This window comes from Amblyomma mixtum, chromosome 8 (genome assembly GCF_055824585.1).
Source record: "Amblyomma mixtum isolate Tamu chromosome 8, ASM5582458v1, whole genome shotgun sequence".
In the NCBI taxonomy this organism is placed as follows: Eukaryota; Metazoa; Arthropoda; class Arachnida; order Ixodida; family Ixodidae; genus Amblyomma; species Amblyomma mixtum.
In genome coordinates, this window is record NC_143019.1 from 20,880,820 (window position 1) to 20,903,811 (window position 22,992).

Below are 22,992 nucleotides of genomic sequence, written 5' to 3' on the forward strand. Positions count from 1 at the left end.
GCATCGTTCTTTTTAATGCGTTAGCATTATAACGGCCATGCAAATGAAAACCCGGCGTCCGTCTGACTGTGTACAGTGGAGTAATGAAGAGGAGGAAGTTCCGTGACGTCACTAAGGAGGAAGCACAGAGTATACACCTTTCCAACCTGGGCGCTGCCATATTGTTTCCGGCGGCGGAACCGGTTTCTAGCAGTCCAGAGAGGAGGCGTTTCGCCGCTTCCACCGTGCTAGCGGGAGGTGTCCACTGCAGTCCAGGGAACAATATGGCAGCGCCCAGGGAGCCCTTTTTGGAAAGGTCTAGCCCATGGAAGCCCATGCACAAGCCCCTTGATAGCGCAGAGAGCACACATGCGCCGCGGCAGGAAGGGAGGAGCGGGAGTAAAAGAACCACCAAAGCATTGAAAAAAAAAACTGCATGAAAATTAAAATTAGAACTGCAGTTAAATAATTGGAAAACAAATAAATAATCTTCCAAAGTGAAACTTAAATTGTCACTGCTTCGCATGAATTCAATTCAACACAAATCGCTCAGGAAATCTGAGCCCACATGCTGACGCATTACCCTCCACACTGACCTCCCCGCATATTTCCTAGAGGGTGTCTTGCTGTACCAGTGCCCAGGCAAGTTTACCTTGCTTTTTGTCCGCATGGTTCTTCCATACTTCCAGTGTGCCGAAACTGAGCCCTTGTCATAAGACATCTGCTGTTCGCGCGGTGGAGCCTTCTCAGATGTGACGTTGCTGCTTGTGATGAAGGCTCCGCTGCCAACGCACCGCACCGCGAGGCTTTTACAGTTCTGGATGCAGTTCTGCTTTGACATTCCCGACAGTGTACATGTAGTAAAGTAATGACTTAACTTTGAGAAATAGTCCATGCAGTTTTTAGTAATAAGCAACGACCATCGCCCTGGCTTTCACCGAATAAAATTACTATATTGTGAAGTTTTTTTGGCAGCTTTTTGGGACCCGTTCGGCAATTTGACCTTTAGATATAATTCATACGTTTTTCCCAGCCTCTCGGAGTTCAAATTAACGAGGTTTCACAGTACTGTAGCAATGTTCTGCGATACCTTTAGCCTTGTTTGAAAATGTGCATGCACGCGCACAGACAAAAGTCTTACCACAAATCTGTAGCTTTCTCCTTTTCAGTGCAAATAAATCAAAATAGGGCAGTTAACCAATGTCTGCATGATGCAAAGCACTGCATCACGAAGCGCTTACAGAATCAAAGCAACGCATGTTGCGCCTCTTCTCTGGCATTTCCAAAAGTCAAGCAAGCAGTGCAAGTGAGGCACCAAGCATTTCCATAGAGACAGAACTCGAGGCTTAGAGTGCAAAACCCACCGGTTTAATTCATTCATACAGTTCACACAAGCAGCTTTGGCTGTAGAGAAGTAACACACGACAAAATCATGCATGCTAACAAATAACTTATGGGTGGCAGCACATTCTTTCAATGCATTCCAACTGACTTTCCCACTCACAAATGCAGTGACCATGAAGTTTGTTCAAGTCCCAACCCATCCTCCCTCATTTTCAGCCTCCCCTCCCGACAGAAGGCTGGACACATATATCCCTACAGGTACATGTCAAAAACTTGTGCTCTTCCCTGCCTTTCCCTGTCTCTCTTGTGCTCTTTGTGACTGCCCTTTCCCTAACTCAGCGAAGCATGGGACCAAGGACCATGACTGATGGTGCCCTCTCTTAGTAAACAATCAAGCCTTGGCAAGCATGCTAGCAGTGAAGTGATTGCATTTCAAGATTTTTCATTTGTAAGGAACACAGTGCAATTCTTAGGTATAGTCGGCAAACTTTTTTTTGTTCAGCAATCTGATGAAGGTGCATATAATCAGATCCTGTCGTACTAGCATCTGCTGGCGACCTCCAAGTGCCTTCGAAGAGTCACATCCAACAGCTGCTGTTCTTTTCATATGACCATTACATTAGGTTATCACATGCATATATATTTCTTTTCCTTTATTTGTCCCCCTAACCACAGATACACTGCTACCTCCCCTTGCATCCACAATCTCACAAAGGGTGTACCCATGCAGCAATGCACCCTTGAAATGCAGCTCACCCCACCCCCCCTCCCCCCCATTGCAGCCCCTCCATTTTGTTTTAGTTAATGCAAACGTTCTAAGATCACCTGTCATACTGTCTACTGCCCCCTCCCCTGCCTCCCCTTCCACCCCTGTAGCCACCGCCCCCTCTTCCTCCACCGCTGTGTCCTTCTCTTTGGCCATAGTTGTCTTGCCTGTGGCCACCACCACCACCTCCGTAGCCTCCTTGATGACTGCCTCCGTAGCCTCCTTGATGACCGCCTCCGTAGCCTCCTTGCTGACCACCTCCGTAGCCACCTTGCTGACCACCTCCGTAGCCACCTTGTTGACCACCTCCGTAGCCACCTCCACCACCACCACGGTGGCCCCCATCACGCCTATGCCCTCCCCTAGATTCCCTCTGGTCCCTCTGGCCGTAGCCACCACCTCCGTAGCCCCCGTCACCCCGTCCATCTCCTCCTCTCCTCTGGTCGTCCCAGCCGGCATTTTGAACACGGCCCGTAGAGTAGCTTGTGCCGCCTCCACGGCCTGCGGAGAAAGCGAGAGGAGTTTTCTTCAGTTGCGTAAAAGGGACCGACAGCTTAAATTTACGAGTCAAAATTTTTTTGTTTCCTTCTGTCTGTGGTGAGGGATAGTCCCACCCTGCATTGTCACGCTAGAAAGTTCATGAGAATCGGCCGACGCCATTGGCTGGAAGGGCGTCCACTTTGTTCTTGAGTTGTATCTGACTATAGGTATTGTTGAAAAACTCCCCTCTGAAATGTATTTCTAGACATGTTTAGTTATTAATCATCCACAGGACACTGCAGCAAGTTCTTGTCATACAGGAAAGCTTAAGTGTCTAAGATGGGCACTTCCGCAACAGTTCCTAATGGCATAGAAGATTATAACCAAGAATTTTCTGATCAGTGGATGCATTCATTTCAACGACAATGGCGAAAATTACGATCAGTGAGTGTGATAAGAGACTGTATGCCAGCAAAACTGAGGAACCAGAAACTAATACGGATTTCGCTGCTGGGCCTTAATCAGACGGTTTCACTGGATCGAGATTGTTCCTTCAACAGGGAAATCCAAAACACTGTGGCACCATCTAGTGAGGTCTCAAGGCATTTTATCAGCTACGCGGAGGAAGCATTTGCTTTTCAACCTACGGCTTTTTTTTTTTACCTCAGAAACAGATTGACACAGTTATAAACATAAACCATTAAAAACCTTTATAAATATGATGAACACTTATGAAAGAAAAAAACCAACATGCACTTATACATACAAGTAATAATTTACCAAGATGTGGTCTGTGGCAGGTGACACCTATAATGCCAAAATTTCACTGCAGCTTGTTTCATCCAAATCTCAATGCCAAACTTAAAACTACAATTTTTAGTTTCAACCATACTACTACGCTTGATTCTGTCAATATTAGGCAAGATGCATTTTAAGTGGAACAGCGCAAAGTGGATGAAAGACACAAAAGGAATGCAAAGGCCGCTATAGCTAATGAAGACAAAGAAAGAAAGGAATTTTCTTGAATGCTGTCGAACGTGCACCATGCATCCAAGCACACGGCCCAGGTCCTCCTCTCCCTTCGATCTTGATGAAGCTAGGGGTGCGGACCCAAGGTTCGAGACAGTTCAAGCCCCACTGAGAAGGCAAGGGGACGGAGATGCAGCTTAACGCATGCTGCGGCGTCAACTCCCTTTCTCAGCATTGCCTTCCGCTTCTACAGGTTTCACGCCTTCTTACACAACAGCATGTTGCATGGTGTTAAGATATTCTTGGTCAGGCTTCGCACAAAAAAGCAGACGGGCCCCGGCTTTCGAAAAGCCAAGAAACGCGAGCAGTGAGCTCAGTGTAACTTACTGTGTCAGCTTCAGTAGCTGAGCATTAAGTGTTGTCAGCTTTGGTAGCTGAGAGAAGCTTCCGTTTCTTTTGTGTGCATCTGTTCATGTATTGTTTTTGAGGTATTATAAAGTACAGTTCCTCTGTGCCTATGTCCTCATCCATCCATAGTTTGGCTGCCTGCATCACATCCAAATGCTAAATTAATATTCACCTCTAAGTAGCAAACTGGAGAAGAAAGAACGTGATCTTTACTAGAAACAGGGAACACTACCTCTTGGATCTTTTGATTCTGCCCATTCTGCCCTGCTCCACCCAAAATGCACCTTTACCAACTCGCCCGACTATTCGTCCTATTAAGCTGCATCTTTTTATTTACACATCTCAGAACACAGTTCCGACAGTTGTCAGCCCCTTTCAAGTGCACATTTCAAGCCAAAAAGGCACAACCATGCATTCAAGTTGATATTCCTGATGCGTCAGGGTCAACAGTCTGACAAGAGCTCTTTAGTCTTATACTGTACACTCCTTTTAAGACAAGCGAACGGACCAGAAAATTCGTTCGCCTTATCAGAAGTTCGTGTTAGCAGAAGTGTGCCTAAAAAAGATACGAGAGCGTGCTGGGTGCATCAATGAATATGTTACATGAAAGCAGTGGATAAAATAGCCTTTCAGAGAGAGGGTAATTCCAAACATAGCATTTATTGCAACATGCATGGAATGAGCTGATGAATGCAAGCATGAAATAAGCTAGCACTATTTTTCTTGAAGACGGCATTGGTTGAGCTTTTTTTTTTTGCAGCATCTCTTTTTTTCACTGTATGTCGCAGTGGTTGCTATTTGTGCATTTTCTTCTCATTTTTGCTCCCCATCTTGCTCCAAGTGTTTTGGAGGTGACCAGCAGGGTAGCCGTGCAGCTCTCTTATCTCTCGCTCCTTCTGCAGCATAGCTGTTATCAATTCCACGGGCAGGCACACCACGAACCTTTCCATACTACGCCATAGACAATGCATGCGGCACTGATATCTGGCAATCTCTGCATTGCACTAATTCATATTGAGACATCACGTCAGTTGAAAATGCGACGCCAGAGTTTTCAAGCCCCATGTCAATGAGTGGGTGCACTCCGTGCATATGCACCTTTTAGTTTGCGAGAGGCAACTTGTGGCACGTGACGTCCGAGAGATGCCAAGATCTCGCACTGGCAAGACCCTCTCCCAAAAAGTGTGCTCCTGCAATGCAGCTTCCCCACACTTTGGCATGAAGGTGTGCGGAAGCTACCTTGACGGGGCGCACTTCGTGGAATTGTTTTATATACATATTTTTTCTCGATAGAGCTGCGGAAACGCCCCGCAAGCAATGTCGCGCGGGATCGCCGTGGCTTGCAGTCACTGCAAAAGTTCTTGACCAAAGGACATGCAAAACAGTTCGTATTAAGCTGTTCCCCCCCCATTGATTGCTATGGGGAAGCAACCAAACGGTGTGACATTGTTAGCTTTATATGAGAATTCGTCTTAACGGCAGTCTAGTCTACCGTATGCCAGTTGCGAAATTCTGCACAGGTCTTATGTGTCAAAATCTGGCACTTTCATTGGACCAAAGCTCAGGCCTCCAGACTTTGCACTACTCAAGGCATTTGGATGAATACAACTGCCTTACACAAGTCTCACCACCAACCACACAAGAAGGCCTGCCGTTTTCATTTCCGCTAAACTTAGAACATAGTTAGAGCTAAAAAATGTTACTTTCCGATTCAGTCCGCCTTACAAATGACGCTTCACTGAAGCCCAGTATTTAAAGGACTGCAGACACCAAATATTGGTTGTACATTTTCATTCTTTGCAATAGTTGTAAAACATTAGTATATATTACAACCACGTAGTATTCGTCTAAGAGTGATAATTAATTTGTAATCGAGTTTCTTCTCTCATGCTGTTTCAGTCTTGGTCTAAACAGCTGATGTCAAAGTTTAGTATAGGCCACATGAGGCATGAAAAACTGCAATACATTTGCTGCGTCTTCATTCACTTCACCTTGGCTCTTGAGGCAGGCTGGCTTAAATTGCTGCAAGTTATAACGATGAAGCAACAATTATACCCCTGTTTTTTCATGCCTCATGTGACCAGTATTGAACTTTGATGCAAGAATTGTCCTGTGGCTGCTGAAATTAAAACCGAAACCACACGCGAGAAAATTTTTGATAATAAATTATTTAGTCAGCACGGGTGAACGCCATATGGTGATACAGGTATGCCAACATCTTACGCATCATTACAAAGAGGGAAACACGTGACCAAAAATTGGTGTCTGTACTCCGTTAACTTCATTCAGTCATGTTGGTGACCGCCAATGCATAAAGTTGATGTGCATTATCACAAAAGAGCACGATTCAACCAGCAACAAAAAAAAAAAAAAGCAGGCAGGGAAGTGGGGACTTTGTGATGATGCATTTATTGGCTCCGTATTTTTTTTTTTTTTGAAGGAGCTTTTTTTTTTAATGAATATGTTTGACTGTGGCAACACAAAGACAAACAAAAGAAATGTGCCAGTGCAGTCAGTGTGATGCGCAGTGCCGCAGAGTCGGCGTTCAGAATCGGCCACGCTTGGGTGCACTGCCGGAGTAATGCCCTCTGTCTTCACGTCTGCCCCGATTGTAGGCGCCACGGCCGCCCCTTGCCCTGAATGCTGCCAACGACCGTGTCACACATTCAGTGCATGGTGCGAGCAAAGAACAATGCAGCTGACTCCCGATAATACAAACTTGATGAGGACCCGAAATTTGTTAGAATAATCAGGACTTCGAATTATTCAGAATTCACTGTATCATGACAGTAACGCCAGTTTGATGAACAGAAAATCAAACGCAACATAAGATTGCTATCATTTCAAATGAAATGGCCACAGAAGTTAGTGTGCCCCCCCCCCCCCCACTCCCCTCTTGTCCTTTAAAACAAAAATGACCCAGTTGTACCTGAACTGCCAGAGCTGTAGTAATACAGCAGACTCATATTAAAACAATCTTGATTAAGATGAATTCTCAGATAAGATGGCTTTAGTTGGCTTCTCATAGGACTCAACATAAAAAAATGGCTGGCAGTTTAGCATTGCTAAGCACGAAACATTGTGTGAAAGCGCGTTTTTTTTTTGCAGGTGGACACCACCACCACATACCTACCCCACAGCGTGGTTGAGGTGTCCACTCACCCACTGAGCGAGTTACACTTGCAACTCAGAGGCTTCATACACACAGACACACACCGCTGAAACCCGGGGCTTGAGGCTAGAAATGCTTTCACACTAAAAAATTCTCCCAAGACGAATTGTTTCGCGTGTGGTTCGGTTAAGACAAACTTTCACAGCGACAGTGAACCACAGCGACCCCACACTTTGGCGCTCACAGAGCATCCGCGTGGCTTTTTCAAGGAAAGAAAAATATATAAAATGCTTCTATGCAAAAAGCGCATCCCTCCAAGATGGCTTCAGTGCACCTCCGTGCAAATCTGCGGAGAAGCCATCTGCGGAACAAACTTGCTAGGCCGATTACCTATTAATCAGTGCTGCGTTAATTGAAATTAGGCAGAACCACGCAAAAGTTTTGTGATGACAAAACCTGAACTCCCATGAGAAGAACGTCTGTGATCGCAATGAGCGAACGTAGTTGATGCAATGCACCATGCTCCAGCCTGATCGGCACCTCTCTGGCAAATGCCGCGGTGTCCACAGTTTTCGCTGTTGTAGCATCACACCAAGTGGAATTAGGACAGTTCATGTCCGAAAACAGTGCAAGACAACAGGACGTAACAAAGAAGACACAGAATGAGCAGTGCGCACCCACCGCCACAGCTGTGTTGCTAGCGAGATTCCGGTGCCGAGAGCACATGCGCGGTGCGAGCGGGAACAGCGCACAGTGCTGGTGAAACAAAGCTCAGCCCATTGCAAGCCAAGAGAGGGGACACGTGGCAAGAGGTAGGTGCTTCCTTCAGACTCCCCTGCCTCCTCTGCTTTCACCACTCCAGCGTAGTGGCGTCGTGCAAGCCAGGGTGGGGATGATGGCTGCTGCTGCCGCAGTTGCATTATCAACGCGACCGCTCAATGTTCCTTCATGTTTACGACTTCCAGCAACGTGGGTTTACCACGGACTTTTTCTGGACAATGTAATCTACATTAATTTTTCATTTAGGTTTCCGTTTAACCATTGTCCGAGTCTTCGTACAAAACCCTGTGTGTAATGAAAAATTGGGGATTTTTTTCAATTTTGTTATATCCAGGTTTAACTGCACCGTGTGCATTTATACAGTCAAGTATCATTGTTTCCCCTCCCGTGTAATGCTATCAAAGCAAAGCGGGGTATTCAATAAATAAATAAATATTACAGAAGTCATGCTCACAATTATCCACGGGTGCATTTGATGCTAGGTATGCAATCGTATTCATCTATGATGATTCAGATGCCTCGTCAATAGGAGCCATTTTTGCAATTAAGCCAGAAAATATGCACAAGCAGAAACCATGGTCACCAGTCAGGGCATTCAAAATGACTGAGTGGAATACAAATTGGATCGTTAGCAATGCAAAAAGGGAGGCAAGTTGGTACTGCAGTTCTTTATTACTTGAAAGTGCTCTGTTTAGAGGAAATGAAGATGAAATGAGGAAAATACACAACAATGTCCTGCTGTTGTCCCTTATAATTTGCCCTCTTTTCATCTAGAAAGAGCTGACAGCTGCTTAGTGATACACATTTTTAGAGACACTTTCGCAAATGCTTTTTGGACCTGCTTTTGAAAGATGGCACAAGTATGGTTTATGGTGGTTTAATGTCCCAAAGTGACCCAGGCTATGAGGGATGCCGTAGTGAAGGACTCCAGAAATTTCGACCACCTGTGGTTCCTTAACGAGCACTGACAACGCACAGTACACGGGCCTCTAGAATTTCGTCTCCATCGAAATTCGACCACAACGGCTGGGATCGAATCCGCGTCTTTCAGGTCGGCAGCCGAGTGCCATAACTACTGAACCACCGTGGCAGCCTTAAAACATCACACAAGCCTCACGTCATTTTGCTCTCATCTTTCACTATGAATGACCTTTGTCATCCGTTATTTTTCTGAGATGCTGCTTTAAAGTAGTATAGACACCTAACTCCTCGGTATGTGCTTTCTTGTTCGTAATGATGCATAAAGCATTATTATACATGTATTACCACAAGGTATTACAGTGAAGCGATTGCCGGCAGAAACCGCAAGGCTAACCCCACCTATAGCTTACAGCATCTCATCTCAACTCAACTGAACTCTTGTGGTATTCTCCTACGACCGCTAAATAATTTGTAATTGAATTTCTTTCTTGTGCTGTTTTGGTTTCGGTTTCAACAGCGAAATGATGACTTTGACGTCAAAGTGTGGTTATAGGTCAAGTGAGGCATGAAAAAAACTGCAATATATAATAGCTGCTTCTACATTCATTGTCATTCCTGCTCTTGAGGAAGGCTGGCATCAGCACTGTAGTGAATTAAAATGATGAAGCAGTGATTATTTCAAACCTTTTTCATGCCTCACAACACAAATAACCACAGTTTGATGTCACATCCATCATTTGGCTGTTGAAACCAAACCAGAAACAGCATGACAGAAAAATTCGATTATAAATTATTTACTTGTCGTAGGCGAACACCGCATGGTGATTTATGCACAGTAGTGTCTTCCGCATCATTGTAGAGAAGAAAGTATTCCACCAAAATTAGGGGCATATAGTACTCCTTTAATGGCAACTGCTTTAAAAGAAAACTAGATCTCAAGCCATTCAAGAACCATGGGCAGATTTTCTGTGAAATTTAAATCCAGTACAATGTAGTGTACAGTACGATGTCATTGCACGGTAAAGAACCCCGGGTGGTCGAAACTTCCGGAGCCCTTCACTACGGCGTCCCTCATAGCCCGAGTTTCTTTGGGACGTTAAAACCTCATAAAACGAAAAAAAAAAAAAAAAAACAATGTAGGCAAAGAAACACTAGACCCACCTCCTCCGCCCTCGGTGCGCTTCTGCCAGCTGGGCATCTCGGGGGGCGGGGGCTCCTGTTCCGAGGGACGGCCGCCCCTGTCGGGCACCATGCCGATGAGCACCTTGTTGACGGCGCTCTTGGTGTTCTTGCGCACTCCTGCGCCGCTCGTCTTCTCGAGCATCGTCAGGTCTGCAAGGGGAGTGAGCGGGGGAGGTGTGTATCACTGCTACAGTCTAAGATTCAAGGGGCTGAAAGCTCGCAAGTAATGTATAGGCATAGCTCCAACACAGAAAGGAGCACGTTGTCCACATTCAACCAATAGTTACTCTGCAAGCATGGGTAAAAAGAACAACACCATTACCTTTCGTTACAAAGTGGTTTCCTTATGATGGACAACACTCATTAGACATCTTCAAGTTCAGTGCAGAAAAAAACAATGCCATTCATTTTTATGCACAAACTGACTGTTTTGTTTTACAATAGACGATATGCGAAATTGCTTGGCGGTCTGGCAACAACGCGCCCACAACTTCCGATTTCCATCTTGGCGCGGTCGAGTTCGTCGGGCTGGTGCTTCGTTTGCTATGCGTACTTTCTTCTTGCGAGTGGAATTTCAACAGGCAAGCTTCAGCTGCTGCGTTGTTTTCACAGCTGATCTTTGACCAAATGTAGGTGCTTTCAATAAGCGCCAGCTTACTCCTACCGCGTCCTCAGCTTCGCTTGAAGTCTGGCGCTGATGATCGCAATAATCGGCACTCGAAAGTGGGTTGGAAAGTCGAACCGTGACAGTGTGCTGTTGTCGTTTTAATGCTCGCATTAAAGCACCAGTTCAAGCATCACGCATTATCATGGCTATTTTATTCCCAGGTGGACGCGAATTCATCTGGTAGGGTAGCGAGCGGTTATTTTGCGGTGAGTGCGCAAGTGTGTTGACAAACTTCTGTGACAGTGCGAACTTTCGTTCGCGCCGACGCCAGGAGCTTCGTGAATTGCAGTATAATCGCACAAGACCCTCGACCAGCTGCGTAATTCGATTCCTTTACTGTAATGTGCAATGTCCGCGGTTTTCAACGTCACCGTTTCAGAGCCCGGCGTCGGTTGATTTTCGCCACAATTCGTTGAAACCGCGTCCTGCTTAAGACGCAGTCAGTCGACATTAACAAGAGGAAAGTAGGCATGCACATACAATTCAAAATATTGTAAGCAAAGACGCAGCTTTTTTTTCAGATAAGCACTGAGCCACCGTGGCGGCTTGATTAGAGAACGATGCTACAGCTGTAGGTGCATGCACGGACTCGATACGCTGGTCAAGCTGTGTGTGCACGGGCGAAATTGGACAAATGGCTTTGTTGCGAAGCAATGCTGTTGGATCGAACTTGCCACAACGATAATAAAATCTGATGGCCTGAAGCGTTTTCAGAACACTGTTGCACGTACTTTCTAGCTTAGAAATGCGTCCCTCCTTCATAATAAAGTAGCTATATTATTCGCTTCTTTTTTTTAGATTTTCGTCGCCGCAGATATCGAAGGTATAGGAATCATCAAGAAATAAAGCATTCGCACCTCACTTTTTATATGTAGGGTGTATTGCTTCACAAAGACTCCTTAACGCGCATAACATATGCGTATGGTCCAGAGAGTTTGCTCGCCCTTCTAAAACTAATTGAACACGGGAAAAACTTAACTAAACACGTAGCAAACTATAGCAGTAATCGGCATATGGTTCTTCGAGTGAACTTATTTCGCCACGGCACGAGCGATTGGCCCGCTCAAAAAAAATTACCTTCTCTATTACGTTGTTCAAGTATTCGTCTATATATATTCACGCCCGACCGGAGAGTTGATAAATGCACGAAATCGGCTTCTAATTTTGATCAGAGACAACAAAGGCTGTGGTCCTTATCGTAGTTTAAACGCAAATCACCTCGAGAGATTTGTTAAAAATCAACGCAGAAAGCGAAAGCTGCGCACTGATCCCCGTGCTGACACATGATACCTCGCATGGCGTTTTGTGTTACTAAAACGTTGGGACGGAGTAAAAAAATAGAAAAGCGTAAAGCTGGAACGCACCTAGTTCTGGCACACATCGTAGTGTCTTTTCACAGTGGAGAGGGTAGCGCAACACTGCATCGACATTTTACTTTTCAAACGAAGCGCAGCCGTTTTAACACAACGCTGGGCAGCGGTTTCGTTTTCTGTACCGTACCAACATGGAGGACTTAGTTCTCGGAGCGCCGAGAGATGGCGCTGCGCATTTCGCATATCGTCTATTGGAGCTATACGTGTACATTTCTGGCTTTGGTACCAAAGGTGGTGAGGACCAAGACAAAAGGGGGGCAAATGTATGAGTCAGGAAAAGAGCTGTCACAAGAGTGAGGCCCCATATTGAGAGGCTAAAAATCGAATGATTAACTACTCAATACATCAATGAACTAAACAGCCTCACCATCAACTGCACTGAGTCTGCTGCGCAACACATGCCTCCTTTGGAGACTACCAACTATGTACCCTCGCTTTGTGCTAGTCATGGATGCCACTTCAGCAGCCCACTTTGTCGATAGTAAGCAGTCTGACGAATTACCGTTGATGCAGTTGGTTACACGAAGACTCAAACATCAGGTAATACCATATTCACTCGCATAACGATCGCATTAAAAAAAAAAACTGATGCAAATTTAGAGATGCGATCATTACGTGGAGTAAATGTTTCACAACAAATTTTTCAGCACCAAAAACGCAAACAAGTTGCAGGTCAGACTTTTTACAATAGCGATCACGAGCAAGAACGCATCAGAATGTGTCTGCTATGGGATGACTGCAGGTCAACCAAGAGGCAGCTGTCGCTGTAACAGTGCGGGACATCAAAACAAAAATGGCAGCTGACAGAGCAAGATGGTCATCTACTCGTGCCATCTGTCAGCAAGTGCTGACAGATGGCAAGCACGTTCATTGCTAGCTAGACTTGGCACATAACAAATCGCGGCAGCAAGTTTGAGGTGTGATTATTACGCGGGGAAGAAAAAAAAAAAAATTTGACGACAAAATTCAGGGGTGCAATCATTACGCAAGTGCGATCATTATGGTAGTAAATGCAGCACACCTCCCACAGCTCAATCAAGTGAATTTTGTAAAGCAACTAATGGCCCCTTGACGCTGTAATCAAACCACCAGCAACGGATGCGCCCTCACCTTCTCTGGCAGCAAGAACATGACCGACGCTGACACTGGGCTCGGCTTCCATGAGTTTTCGCCTCGGCTGGTAGACCTGCATAATCTTGTCCTCCATGCCCTGCACATTGAACAAACAGGCCCACTGGAAGCGTTTGCAGCTGAACATCTGTACTGCGCAATAAATCTGTTGTGCTTAACTGTTCAATCCTAACAAAACTTGCAATAATACACACAACTACAGCTGTGCCACTTGTAACGAACATGACCATCACCCCATTCATTCGTTATATTTGGATGTTCGCAGCAAGTGGACTGATCATAATATAAATGACAACTACAAGGCAGACTTTTGTGGCGGACTGCCTAAGCAGGATCCGCGAGTGTCAACCTGGCCACGTTTTTATGCCGGTTGACACATTTTTGCAACGCTTTCCGTTTCTACTTCGGTTAGGAAACAATGCGAGCATAGCGCGCACATCGCGATCAGCGGGGTGATCAGCACCACGAGCAAAGTTTAGCGTGTCACGCGGTAAAAGGCCACTTTTAATATGGCACACATATTAGTGAGATGCAAAACCTGTGCCTCAAGATATGGCCATTTCTGCGTTTATGGCGCTTAGGTTTTGTCGCGATGCCGGCTTTGCTGAGTGCTAACCAGTGACAGTCCTTCGTGGAAGATCATGCTGACGTTGTGCACAGGTGCAGTGGAGGCGGCAGAGGCCAGTTCTTGCGCACAGATGTTACATATTATTAGAGCCTTGTCTTGGCTAGAGCCAATTTCTGGGCTGAATAAAGCATAAGGACAATTCGTGAGCTTAGCACGGATACAGTACAAGAGAAGAGACCTTTCTGGGAAGCTCGCATGAGGAGCTAATGCCCGCGAGGAATAACCGCCTGTCTGCTCTTGTCTGGGCACTATACAAGCTTGCAGATTAGACAAAGTAAGTGCTCAACTTTCTCAGCATGCAACACTTAACCCCGCTTCTCAGGAATCGGTGATCAGAGCATGCAGCACAGGCGATAACAGGTGTGACTGAAAAAAGCACTCCGGCACAATGTGAGATAGAGTCTCTTCCCGCAGTTCTGTTCAGGCGTGATAAAATACCTTTCTTTTTTATGACAAGGCACAAAAGCATTCTCAGAGTCCAGCATGCGAAGGGGAAGACAGAAGTACTAGTGATGACCCATCAGTAAGCTGAGGTAATGATGTACACTAGCGTCGAACTTTCCTTTTTTTCTCTCTCTCTCTTGTTAGTCTTCACCCGAACAGTGCAAGTGGGATCGACACTCCTGTAAAACCTTACAAAGACCATGCAGAGTGCTCCAGACACGAGTTCCTGGTAATGCCCGCATGTTACTGCAACCGAATTTTGTGTTTGCAGATGTTCATTCTATATATCAGATTTGGTGCCAGGACCCTAATGTAAATCGTGACGGTTGCATCATTTTTGTCCCTACCAAACAAGTGTTTGTTACATATGGATCTGACTACGTAATTTACAACGAGACTGTGACCACTGATGATACCAAATGTTTAAACTGAGATTGTACTAAATCTTTTGTGAGTGTTGTTGCTCGCTGCCCTGGCCATTTTTATGGACTGCATTGGTCAGCTATGTGGGCCATCGCATGACTAAATGGCTTGCCACAGAGCGCCCTTACAAGTACATTGCTGAAGTGCTCAGTATAAAGAAAACTTTGGCAAAGCTGTACAACAATAAGAGCAGGATAACAGATAACAAGACTGCACAAAACCTGTTATGTCCAAGCCAAACCATACAGATGTTAACACGTGCAAATGTAGAAAACAATGGTGCATAAATACATGTGACTTTCAGTACACTGGCAGTAAAAAAAAAGGGATTACAATGACGCAGAAGCACAGCAAGGTCATAGCTTCGAAACAGCACGGGCAGAGGATGAGGAAGAGCACGCACCTTGAGGCGCTCGGCCCACAGGAAGGACTGGATGGTGACGTCGAGGCGCTTGATGAGTGTCTCGCGCCGCACCCGGTACTCCTCGTGCATCTGCTCCTGCAGCTTGGCCAGCGCAAACCACTGCTTCTCGGTGAGGCCGCCCAGGAAGAGCGGCTTGCTCATCACCGTGGGGCCCACCTTGGGGACCAGCTCACGCACCTGCACATGTGTGTAGACAAAGAATCCTCAATTTTTTACAGCGACAGCTGTTATAGGCGTGTTTCCTGGTTCTGTGGCACCGGCGTAACATTAAATATTGCGAGGAGGAAAAGGAAGAACGAGAAACAAGGCAGGTGCAATGCGCGATGCTGATGAGTCACAATTCAATGACACTATGCACGAGGTCATGGCAATACGTCACGCTGCCTGTTATGTTGGAACCCCCATCTTATATACGTGGATGAGCAACCATTCATGACAAACGGCCGTGAGTGAGGCATGCCTACACTACACCCTGTCTCCCACCCCGCACCCCTACTTTACAGCCCTGCCCAGAATTACTACTGTGAAACCTGACTGGCATTACCATTTCGCATCGCCCCAGCTGTCGCTGAAAATCGCATTACTACAAGCGTAAACATCTGGTAAATGCATTAACCCGCTTGTCTTCACTTTCGTCCCTTTCTGCCTGACGTACTTCAAAAGCACAGCAAGGAATTCAGTCCGAGAACCCCTAGTTTTTCATGAATATGCTAAGCCACACTACCCTGCAGTGAGAAACAATGTAACAGCGATTGCAATTTGGACAGAAGCAGCAGTTTAAGCTGCCATGAACTCAACATGGACTTGAAGACTTGAAAGATCGAAACAAAACACTCGCTAGCTGCTTACTACAACCACATTTCATGAAAGCAGTCCGAAGCAATCCATGTTTGGGCAGAAAGTGCACGCTACAGTTCTTGCCAGCACTAAGTTTTGTTCTCACTTGTCTGACATACTCACACGAACATTACATAAACATACTCTGGTGCTGCAGCCTTGCTTACTTTGGATTCCGCCTTCGAGAAGAGCTGCGCAGGAGTGATGTTTGGTGGTGGCTTGCCAAAGCCCAGGGTTATCAGCATGCCTTTCATGGCCTTGGCCAACGCAGATTCATCCTGCATGAAACCAACAAACAGCCATTGCTTGTTGATGATAAGGGAAAACAAGCAGTTCAGAGTTGTCCTGAAAGCGGCTGCATGTCAGAGATACTATAATGTTTGCAGAAGTTCACACTGGCTATCAAAAAACGTGATTTTTCTGAACTTGCAAATTGCGCCAAAAGATTGCAGCTTCGCAAGGTTAACTTACACACAGCCTCAACTTAAAGATACTCTAAGACTGAAGAGGATCTTTTCGTGTTTAGTCCACTAAACCATCGAGGAAGGCTGATTTTGGTCACACGTATTGGCTGCGAAGCCAAGTGCTCAACTACTTATTTCACAGCTGCTCTTCCGGGGCCACCTCTGCTACGACCCACAGAGGCCAACAAGTTGGCACTCCTATGTCCATCCTTGCTGGCATTGCAAACGGCCCCACATCAGTGTCTTCGACTGACTGCTGCAAAATCACAACTAAGAGCCTCTGCTGGCTACACTGTGCACCATGTGCCTGAGAAAGAGCGGTGAGCTACACTGGTAAATGCACTGTAGCCTAAAGAATACAGTATGTGCCAAAGCAACTCCATGTACCATGAGGGCACGCTGCAGTGGAGGACTTCGAATTAATTTCGTCCATTTAGCATTCTGCAATGTATGTCAGTACATGGCTATGTTTGCATTTTGCTTTTGCTTGCATGAAAATGTAGCAGCCAAAGGCAAAATTAAAACTAATTGAATTATAATCAGCAACCGAATGCCATAAACACTTAGTATTGCAGCTGTTTGCCACAGCTTGCACATGGGCAGGTTTTATACATTTGCAAAGTTGCTTTCTCGGAATATATTGCTCTCTGAAAAAGAAAGTGAAAGAAAGGAAATTTTCGAAGACATTTTTTGTTGTCTCCTGGCCTGAAAACTACACTGCAGTTCTTGACCCCGGTGCTCTGTGTTCAAGGGCTTTACGGAAATTTTATTACGCGGGTCAGGTTCTAGTAGTTAGAAGCCAAATCTGGAAGAATATTTTTCTAACTGGAATGACCAATAAATGGCCAAAAGCTTTTTGTGGCAACAGGTTAGTCCAAGGTTCTATGCGGCTTCCAGGCTCCGCACAGAACCTGAGCAACCTGTTTTACTAGAAGCTAAAGGAAAGGTACTGCAGCGACACAAGTAACAGGCACAAACTCACCATCTGCACCTGGAGGGCATTACTGTCTGGGTGAAGCACTTTGATCATGCGTGCTGCCTGCAGTTCATCGCACAGAAAACCTGGGAGGAAGGACATATACAAAAAGGCCCTTGAATATAGTTTAAAGCTGCTGGCGGTAAAAGAGGACCAGACTCCCAACTGAAATACACTTTTCACACGAACATTTTAAATGCACAAAAATCACAAAGTACAATGACAGAAATGCTCCTCGCAATGAAAGAACAAGCAAACACAACCCCAGTTCTATTAAATTGCATCAGGAAACTCACCCAGCAGTAGAAGCCTGTTTTCTTTCGACACTAGCCTCTGGCTCACAGGGCCATCCATCAACGCATTTATTGGACATTCTGAAATCAGAAGTTAATGGGACCCAGTGTTTCAGGAGAACGGGGAACACGAGGCGAAAAATAAGATGCGAAAAAGAAGGCAGAGCTTCGGCACTTACGCATTTCCTTCAGAAAAGCACTGATCTCAAGCAAGAATGTGTTCCAGTCGTCAACATCTGAAACAACAGTAGTAGTACTGTGAGCAGCAATTTTCTCACCCCCTAAACGTCAATAAACAATGAGTGGTTACTCCTTCGATTTCAATGTCAACAAACTAACCAGTAAAATGCTTATTATGCATGACAACAGGCACAGTACGAGGGGGTACCCAAAAGAAACCGGACTTATTTTTGTTTGAACTTATTTGTTCACATTTTAAGCACAGACCTTCAATCTCCTTCAAAGTATTCCTCACTTGCAATGATACGCTTGTCGAATCTTTCATTGCATTTTTCAAAACATTGTTTAAATTCATCTTTTGTGATGCTTGACTGTGCCTCCGTCGTTTTTTTCTTCACCTCAGCAACATCAGCGAAACGCTTTCCATTCACCTATTTTTTCATTCTAGGAAACAAAGAAAGTAGCACGGGGCAAGGTCGGGAGAGTATGAGTGTTGAGGAATAGGAGTCATGCCATTTTTGGTCGAAAATTGTCGTAGAGACAGGGCTCTGTGAGCAGGGGCATTGCCATGATGGAAAAACCAGTTACCCGACCGCCACAAATCTGGCCGCTTCCACCGCACACTGTTGCCCAATCTTTTCAAAACATCCGAGTAGAAAGCCTGGCTAACTGTCTGACCCTGCGGAACAAATTCTCAATGGACGACTTCTCTCACGTCGAAAAAACAAATCAGCATTGTTTTGAGGTTTGATTTCACCTGACGAGCTTTCTTGAGGCGAGGTGAATTTGAAGTTTTCCATTGGCATGATTGTTGCTTTGATTCAGGGTTCGATTCAGGAACACTTCAGTTGTCCCTATAGCATCGTCCTTGTACGTCTTTCTTAATATTTCAAGAATTTCCATTCAACTTTTTCCGAGCAAAAATCTGAATTTCACCGGCGCATGCTGTTCACGAAAATCAGCCATTGCAAAAACGACATTCACACAAAACAGTCGTCACTCTAAAACTCGGCCTAAACTAGTCTGACCTCCTTCAACGACGGCACTCGGCTTACTGACTCTGGAATGTTCGTTCTATGCGCTCCTAGTGGCAAAACGCGGTACCACAGAAGCTTTGCCGACCAAAAAATTTAGTCCGGTTTCTTTTGGGTACCCCCTCGTATAACATGCATCAACCTCCTCCCTATCACTACTATCAACCAGCAGAATGTAGCACAGCCTTAGACACAAATGGTGTAGGGAAATCTGAGCCAACAGTGAACTCAACCTGTGATGGCATTAACATGGTCCTCCAGGTTGCAGAGGCTCTTGATCTCGGTCGATAGCCAGGCCACAAGTCCAGTGAACTTCACCGACTTGGCTTCCTCTATCTCTTTGGCAAACAGCTCATCACCAGCCAGGGGGCCATCATACCTGTTTCAGGAGAGTCAAACGCATCAAATAAAATAAATAAAAAAGAAAGTGTACATATCAACTGAAAGCAATTTATGAAGCCATCCGATTACCATTTCACCAGGTGAAACAATAGCAATCGCACCAATTTATTCATTGTCATTTATCCTCTTTTAGACGTGGTTCACTCAAGCCAATAAGAAATGAAATGATGTACCAAATACTGGTGCAAATTCTCACATTGTTGTTTTAGTTTAACTAGATGAACACTGAGATGAATGCACACATTATCGACTTTTGCTATACGAATTGTCACGTAGTTCCTACTGGCCTTTCTTCAGTACACATTTTACCGACCTGCTTTTGTGAGCCTAAAAGTGGCATAAAGTATCAGTAATCACACGAACTAAACAATAATTCATAAACGACCTCTGTGAAAACCTGTCCGATCAGGTCAAGCTGGAAACAAAACTCTGGCGATGTTACACAACAGCATTCTAGTGTTTCTGGACTAAGGGTTCCACAACTGAATCGGAACATTACCTAGACTATGTCTCAAACATTTCCTGTACATCTCATGGTTTGTAACCAAAGTCACTCCAGCCCCCTCTAAACAGCCCATGAGAAAATCACTGACATTTACTCATAAGGTGCCGAGAAACTCTTATTAAGCTTCACAGAGGCGAAAGGGAATTGCAATAAACAGCACTTGTGCAACGATAATGAGGCAGTCAGCAAGGCGAAACCACAACATTTACGTGAGGTTTGACTTCTTGCTTTTTTTCTGGTCAATGGGGGTTTTCTAATACATTTTGTTTAATATTGCTTTCTGTTTCCCACCACAATCTTCTCTCTTTTCTTCCCCTCCCCCAGTGCAGAGTAATCATCTCTCAGGCCAACCTTGCTCTCTACTTCCTGCTATAAAACTTATCCTTTGCACTCGTAGCAAATCCCATCATTTCCACTTCCCTCCCCCTAGGTAATAATCCTTCTTGCAGGGACTTTAGGGGTACTCCGAATAAATAAAAGAAATAAAAAACTCTAAGGTGATCCTCGGTGGATCATTTGAGTGCATGAGCAATTTTTGTTACTGCTGATTCTGTTGTAGCTCTGCCTTAAGAGTATGATGCGACAGCCTTAATATATTAATGCCCATATACATACAGAATTGGTCCTTCTTTACTTTATATCCATAGACTGCTGGGGGTCGTCATACCACTCCCGGCACAGTGGTCCAGCAGTTATGTGACGTGCCACTACGCTGGCAAGTGGCTGTTTTAAACACAGCCACTGGCGGGGTTGGTGAGACTGGGTTGCGCTGGGGTGCCAAGCTACCTTTTGCGACCAATCATTAACCATCACCTGCTACGGTGGGCAGGCTGTGATGACGTCACAACGTCTAGCGCGTCACACGTGACGGCGGTCACCATTTCTGCTTGCACGGCAATTTCTGTATAGTTTTGCAAATGCTCATCCATGCCACGCGAAATTGTCTAAAATTGTAGATTAAGCAGAAGGCTGATAACCACAACTGGACAAAAATTTGAACAACAGAGAGGCGGTTGCATGGCAATGCCTGCGGGTTGGAAATTTCATAAACCCGGTCTTGGCACGCCATGTCCGACCGGGGGATAGGCAAGAAGATAACTGAAAAAATTGTGGGGCGAGAGGGACCACGTAATTTGGGAATATGCTAGCTCCCCAGGGGCTAAAAAGAATATCGGATGTAGACAAGCTGTGCTGCAGAGCAAAATCCCTGCTCTTCAGCGCCGAGCCCTCCACCTGGCAGAAGAAGCCACAAGAGATCAAGACCTCTATGCCTGCTTTTACCCGCGGAGGCCCCGGCCCCCCGTCTCCCAAGCCTGCTGGCCGGGGGCGGGGAGTAGAGGGCCTCCTTTATCTGGTGGAATAATGAAGTTTACATCGATCAATCGATCCGCTTGTACGGATCCTTCTATTGCTAAACATCATCGGAGTGGAACCACCTACCACCACATATTGTAGCTGCAAAGGACGTTGATGAGTTTAGGACACTGTTGTCATTACAATATGGTTTACCATAGCCTCAGTTGGTTCACTTAGTTTTGAATATTGTGTATTCAGCTCTGTTCCTTTTTTTTTTTTTCGCATGCACTTTGTTTTAATAATAGCCTTCTGCCATTGTACCCGTTCAATGTTTCTACGAATGGTGATGTTCTAGTTCATATCTTTGTGTTTACTTGCAAAGCTTTTCGACTGTTTTTGTGTATTCGTTTTGGTGTTGGTATTCCTAATTATTGTATTGTTTCGCTTTTATGAATCATGTATTTTCTTGCAGCTAGTTTTCTTTTTGCGATCATGCGTATCATTTTTTGTAGGCATGTCAATGTATGCGTAACCCCCCTTTTTGTACGTTTCATTTTATATCTAAGTACCACTCCCCTCAATAATGCCCTGTGGGCCATGAGGGTATCAGAAATAAGTAAATAAATAAATGTATTCATAAATGTGTCACTTCTCGGTGGTCACCTCGACCACGCCGTGAGCAGAGGGAGAAGGGAGCGAAAGACGGAAGATAGAAAGAGCAGCCGTAGAGGCGGGGCTCCAGAATAATTTCGACCACCTTAGTAGCTTCCACTCTACTACGAAGTAGTTGTACGGCGCAGCTGGCGCAGTATAGCAAAGGCACGTTCAAGGCTACTTCGAAGAAACTGCAGGCGCTTCGCGAATGCTCCGAAGCGAAGATGGTCGGATTCCTCGCTGGCCTAAATAGCATGGCTTGCGAGCCATGCAGCAACGCAGCAGCCCACGAAACGCCGGGTTGCTACATGCAGCAGACCATGAGCACAACGCGGTAGTTGCATTCACCAATGAGGCGACAGCGCTTAGGATGCGGTTGCTCCTTGAATTGGAAATCGTGACACGAGACTACTTTAGCGAGACGTATACCATGTGTGCGTGGCACGTTTAAGAGACGCGAATGTGATGCTGCGCGCGGCTGGGAGAGTCTCTTTTAATTGAGACGGTGCAGTCTACGCACGCTGGCGTAGCGATGAGAGGTTTTACAGCTGACCACTCGGTCACCGACTCTCAAGTAGACTTAATGAGTGTAATCAGCAACGTCGCATCCACTGAGCTGCTATAAACACACACCGGATGGTATGAAAAGCGTTAGATCCAGCATGAGGTGTGCGCAAGGCCAATCTATGCTTTTGCTCGCGTAGGCACTTCGGGCGTGCCGACCGCTTCGTTGGAGTGGGATTGCATGAACAAAATTTACGAGAGGGTGATAAAATTATCCTAACTCTTTACGATCGAGGGCAACCATCGAGACAAGCAGCAAGAAACGATTGGCATCAGCTGAAAGGTTAAGAGCGACGATTAGCGACGGCGTGGATGAGTTGTGCCGGTACGGTGTCGTCAACAGAAGTGACAAGGCAGGAACAGGGTAACGATACGACTGGGAATTCTAGTCGCACGTTACAGAGACTTGCCTGAGATCTTCCAGCGCCGCCAGAACATGGTCATCCATGTCACACAGGAGAAAAAGATCTCCGAAAGTGAAATCGGATAGCGACCCACGCTCGCCTTGTCGAGTTGACAGGCTGTTCCGGCGTGCTCAGCTTGGATTAATACCAAATGACGTCATTGTTTTCTTTTGCCTATTAATTTACTGTGTTAGTCTTAAATTAAAATAATTATAAATGTAATAAGTGCGCAGGGAATATTTGCGCAGTTTTTGTTAAAATAAAGAGTTGTATTAATTTTGTGTGCGCCGCATTCAGTTTAGTTACGAATCTGCGGCCGAAAACTGCGTTGCCTGATCAGTCAGCGTCGGCA

At 45.5% G+C, this 22,992-nt stretch overlaps 1 protein-coding gene across 1 annotated transcript; it reads right to left on the reverse strand.

Annotated features, from left to right (window-relative positions):
- Nucleotides 1-1,325: 1,325 nt before the first annotated feature.
- On the reverse strand, nt 1,326-22,787 carry LOC149331614 (protein FAM98A). The gene is made up of 10 exons (XM_089556790.1): nt 22,647-22,787; nt 19,049-19,194; nt 17,781-17,837; nt 17,605-17,682; nt 17,315-17,394; nt 16,036-16,146; nt 15,011-15,208; nt 13,092-13,191; nt 9,921-10,091; nt 1,326-2,590 (listed from the first exon to the last, which is right to left on the reverse strand). The coding sequence occupies exons 1-10, from the start codon at nt 22,682-22,684 to the stop codon at nt 2,145-2,147; spliced, it is 1,425 nt and encodes a 474-aa protein (XP_089412916.1). The 5' UTR covers nt 22,685-22,787; the 3' UTR covers nt 1,326-2,144.
- Between the last annotated feature and the right edge of the window lie 205 nt (nt 22,788-22,992).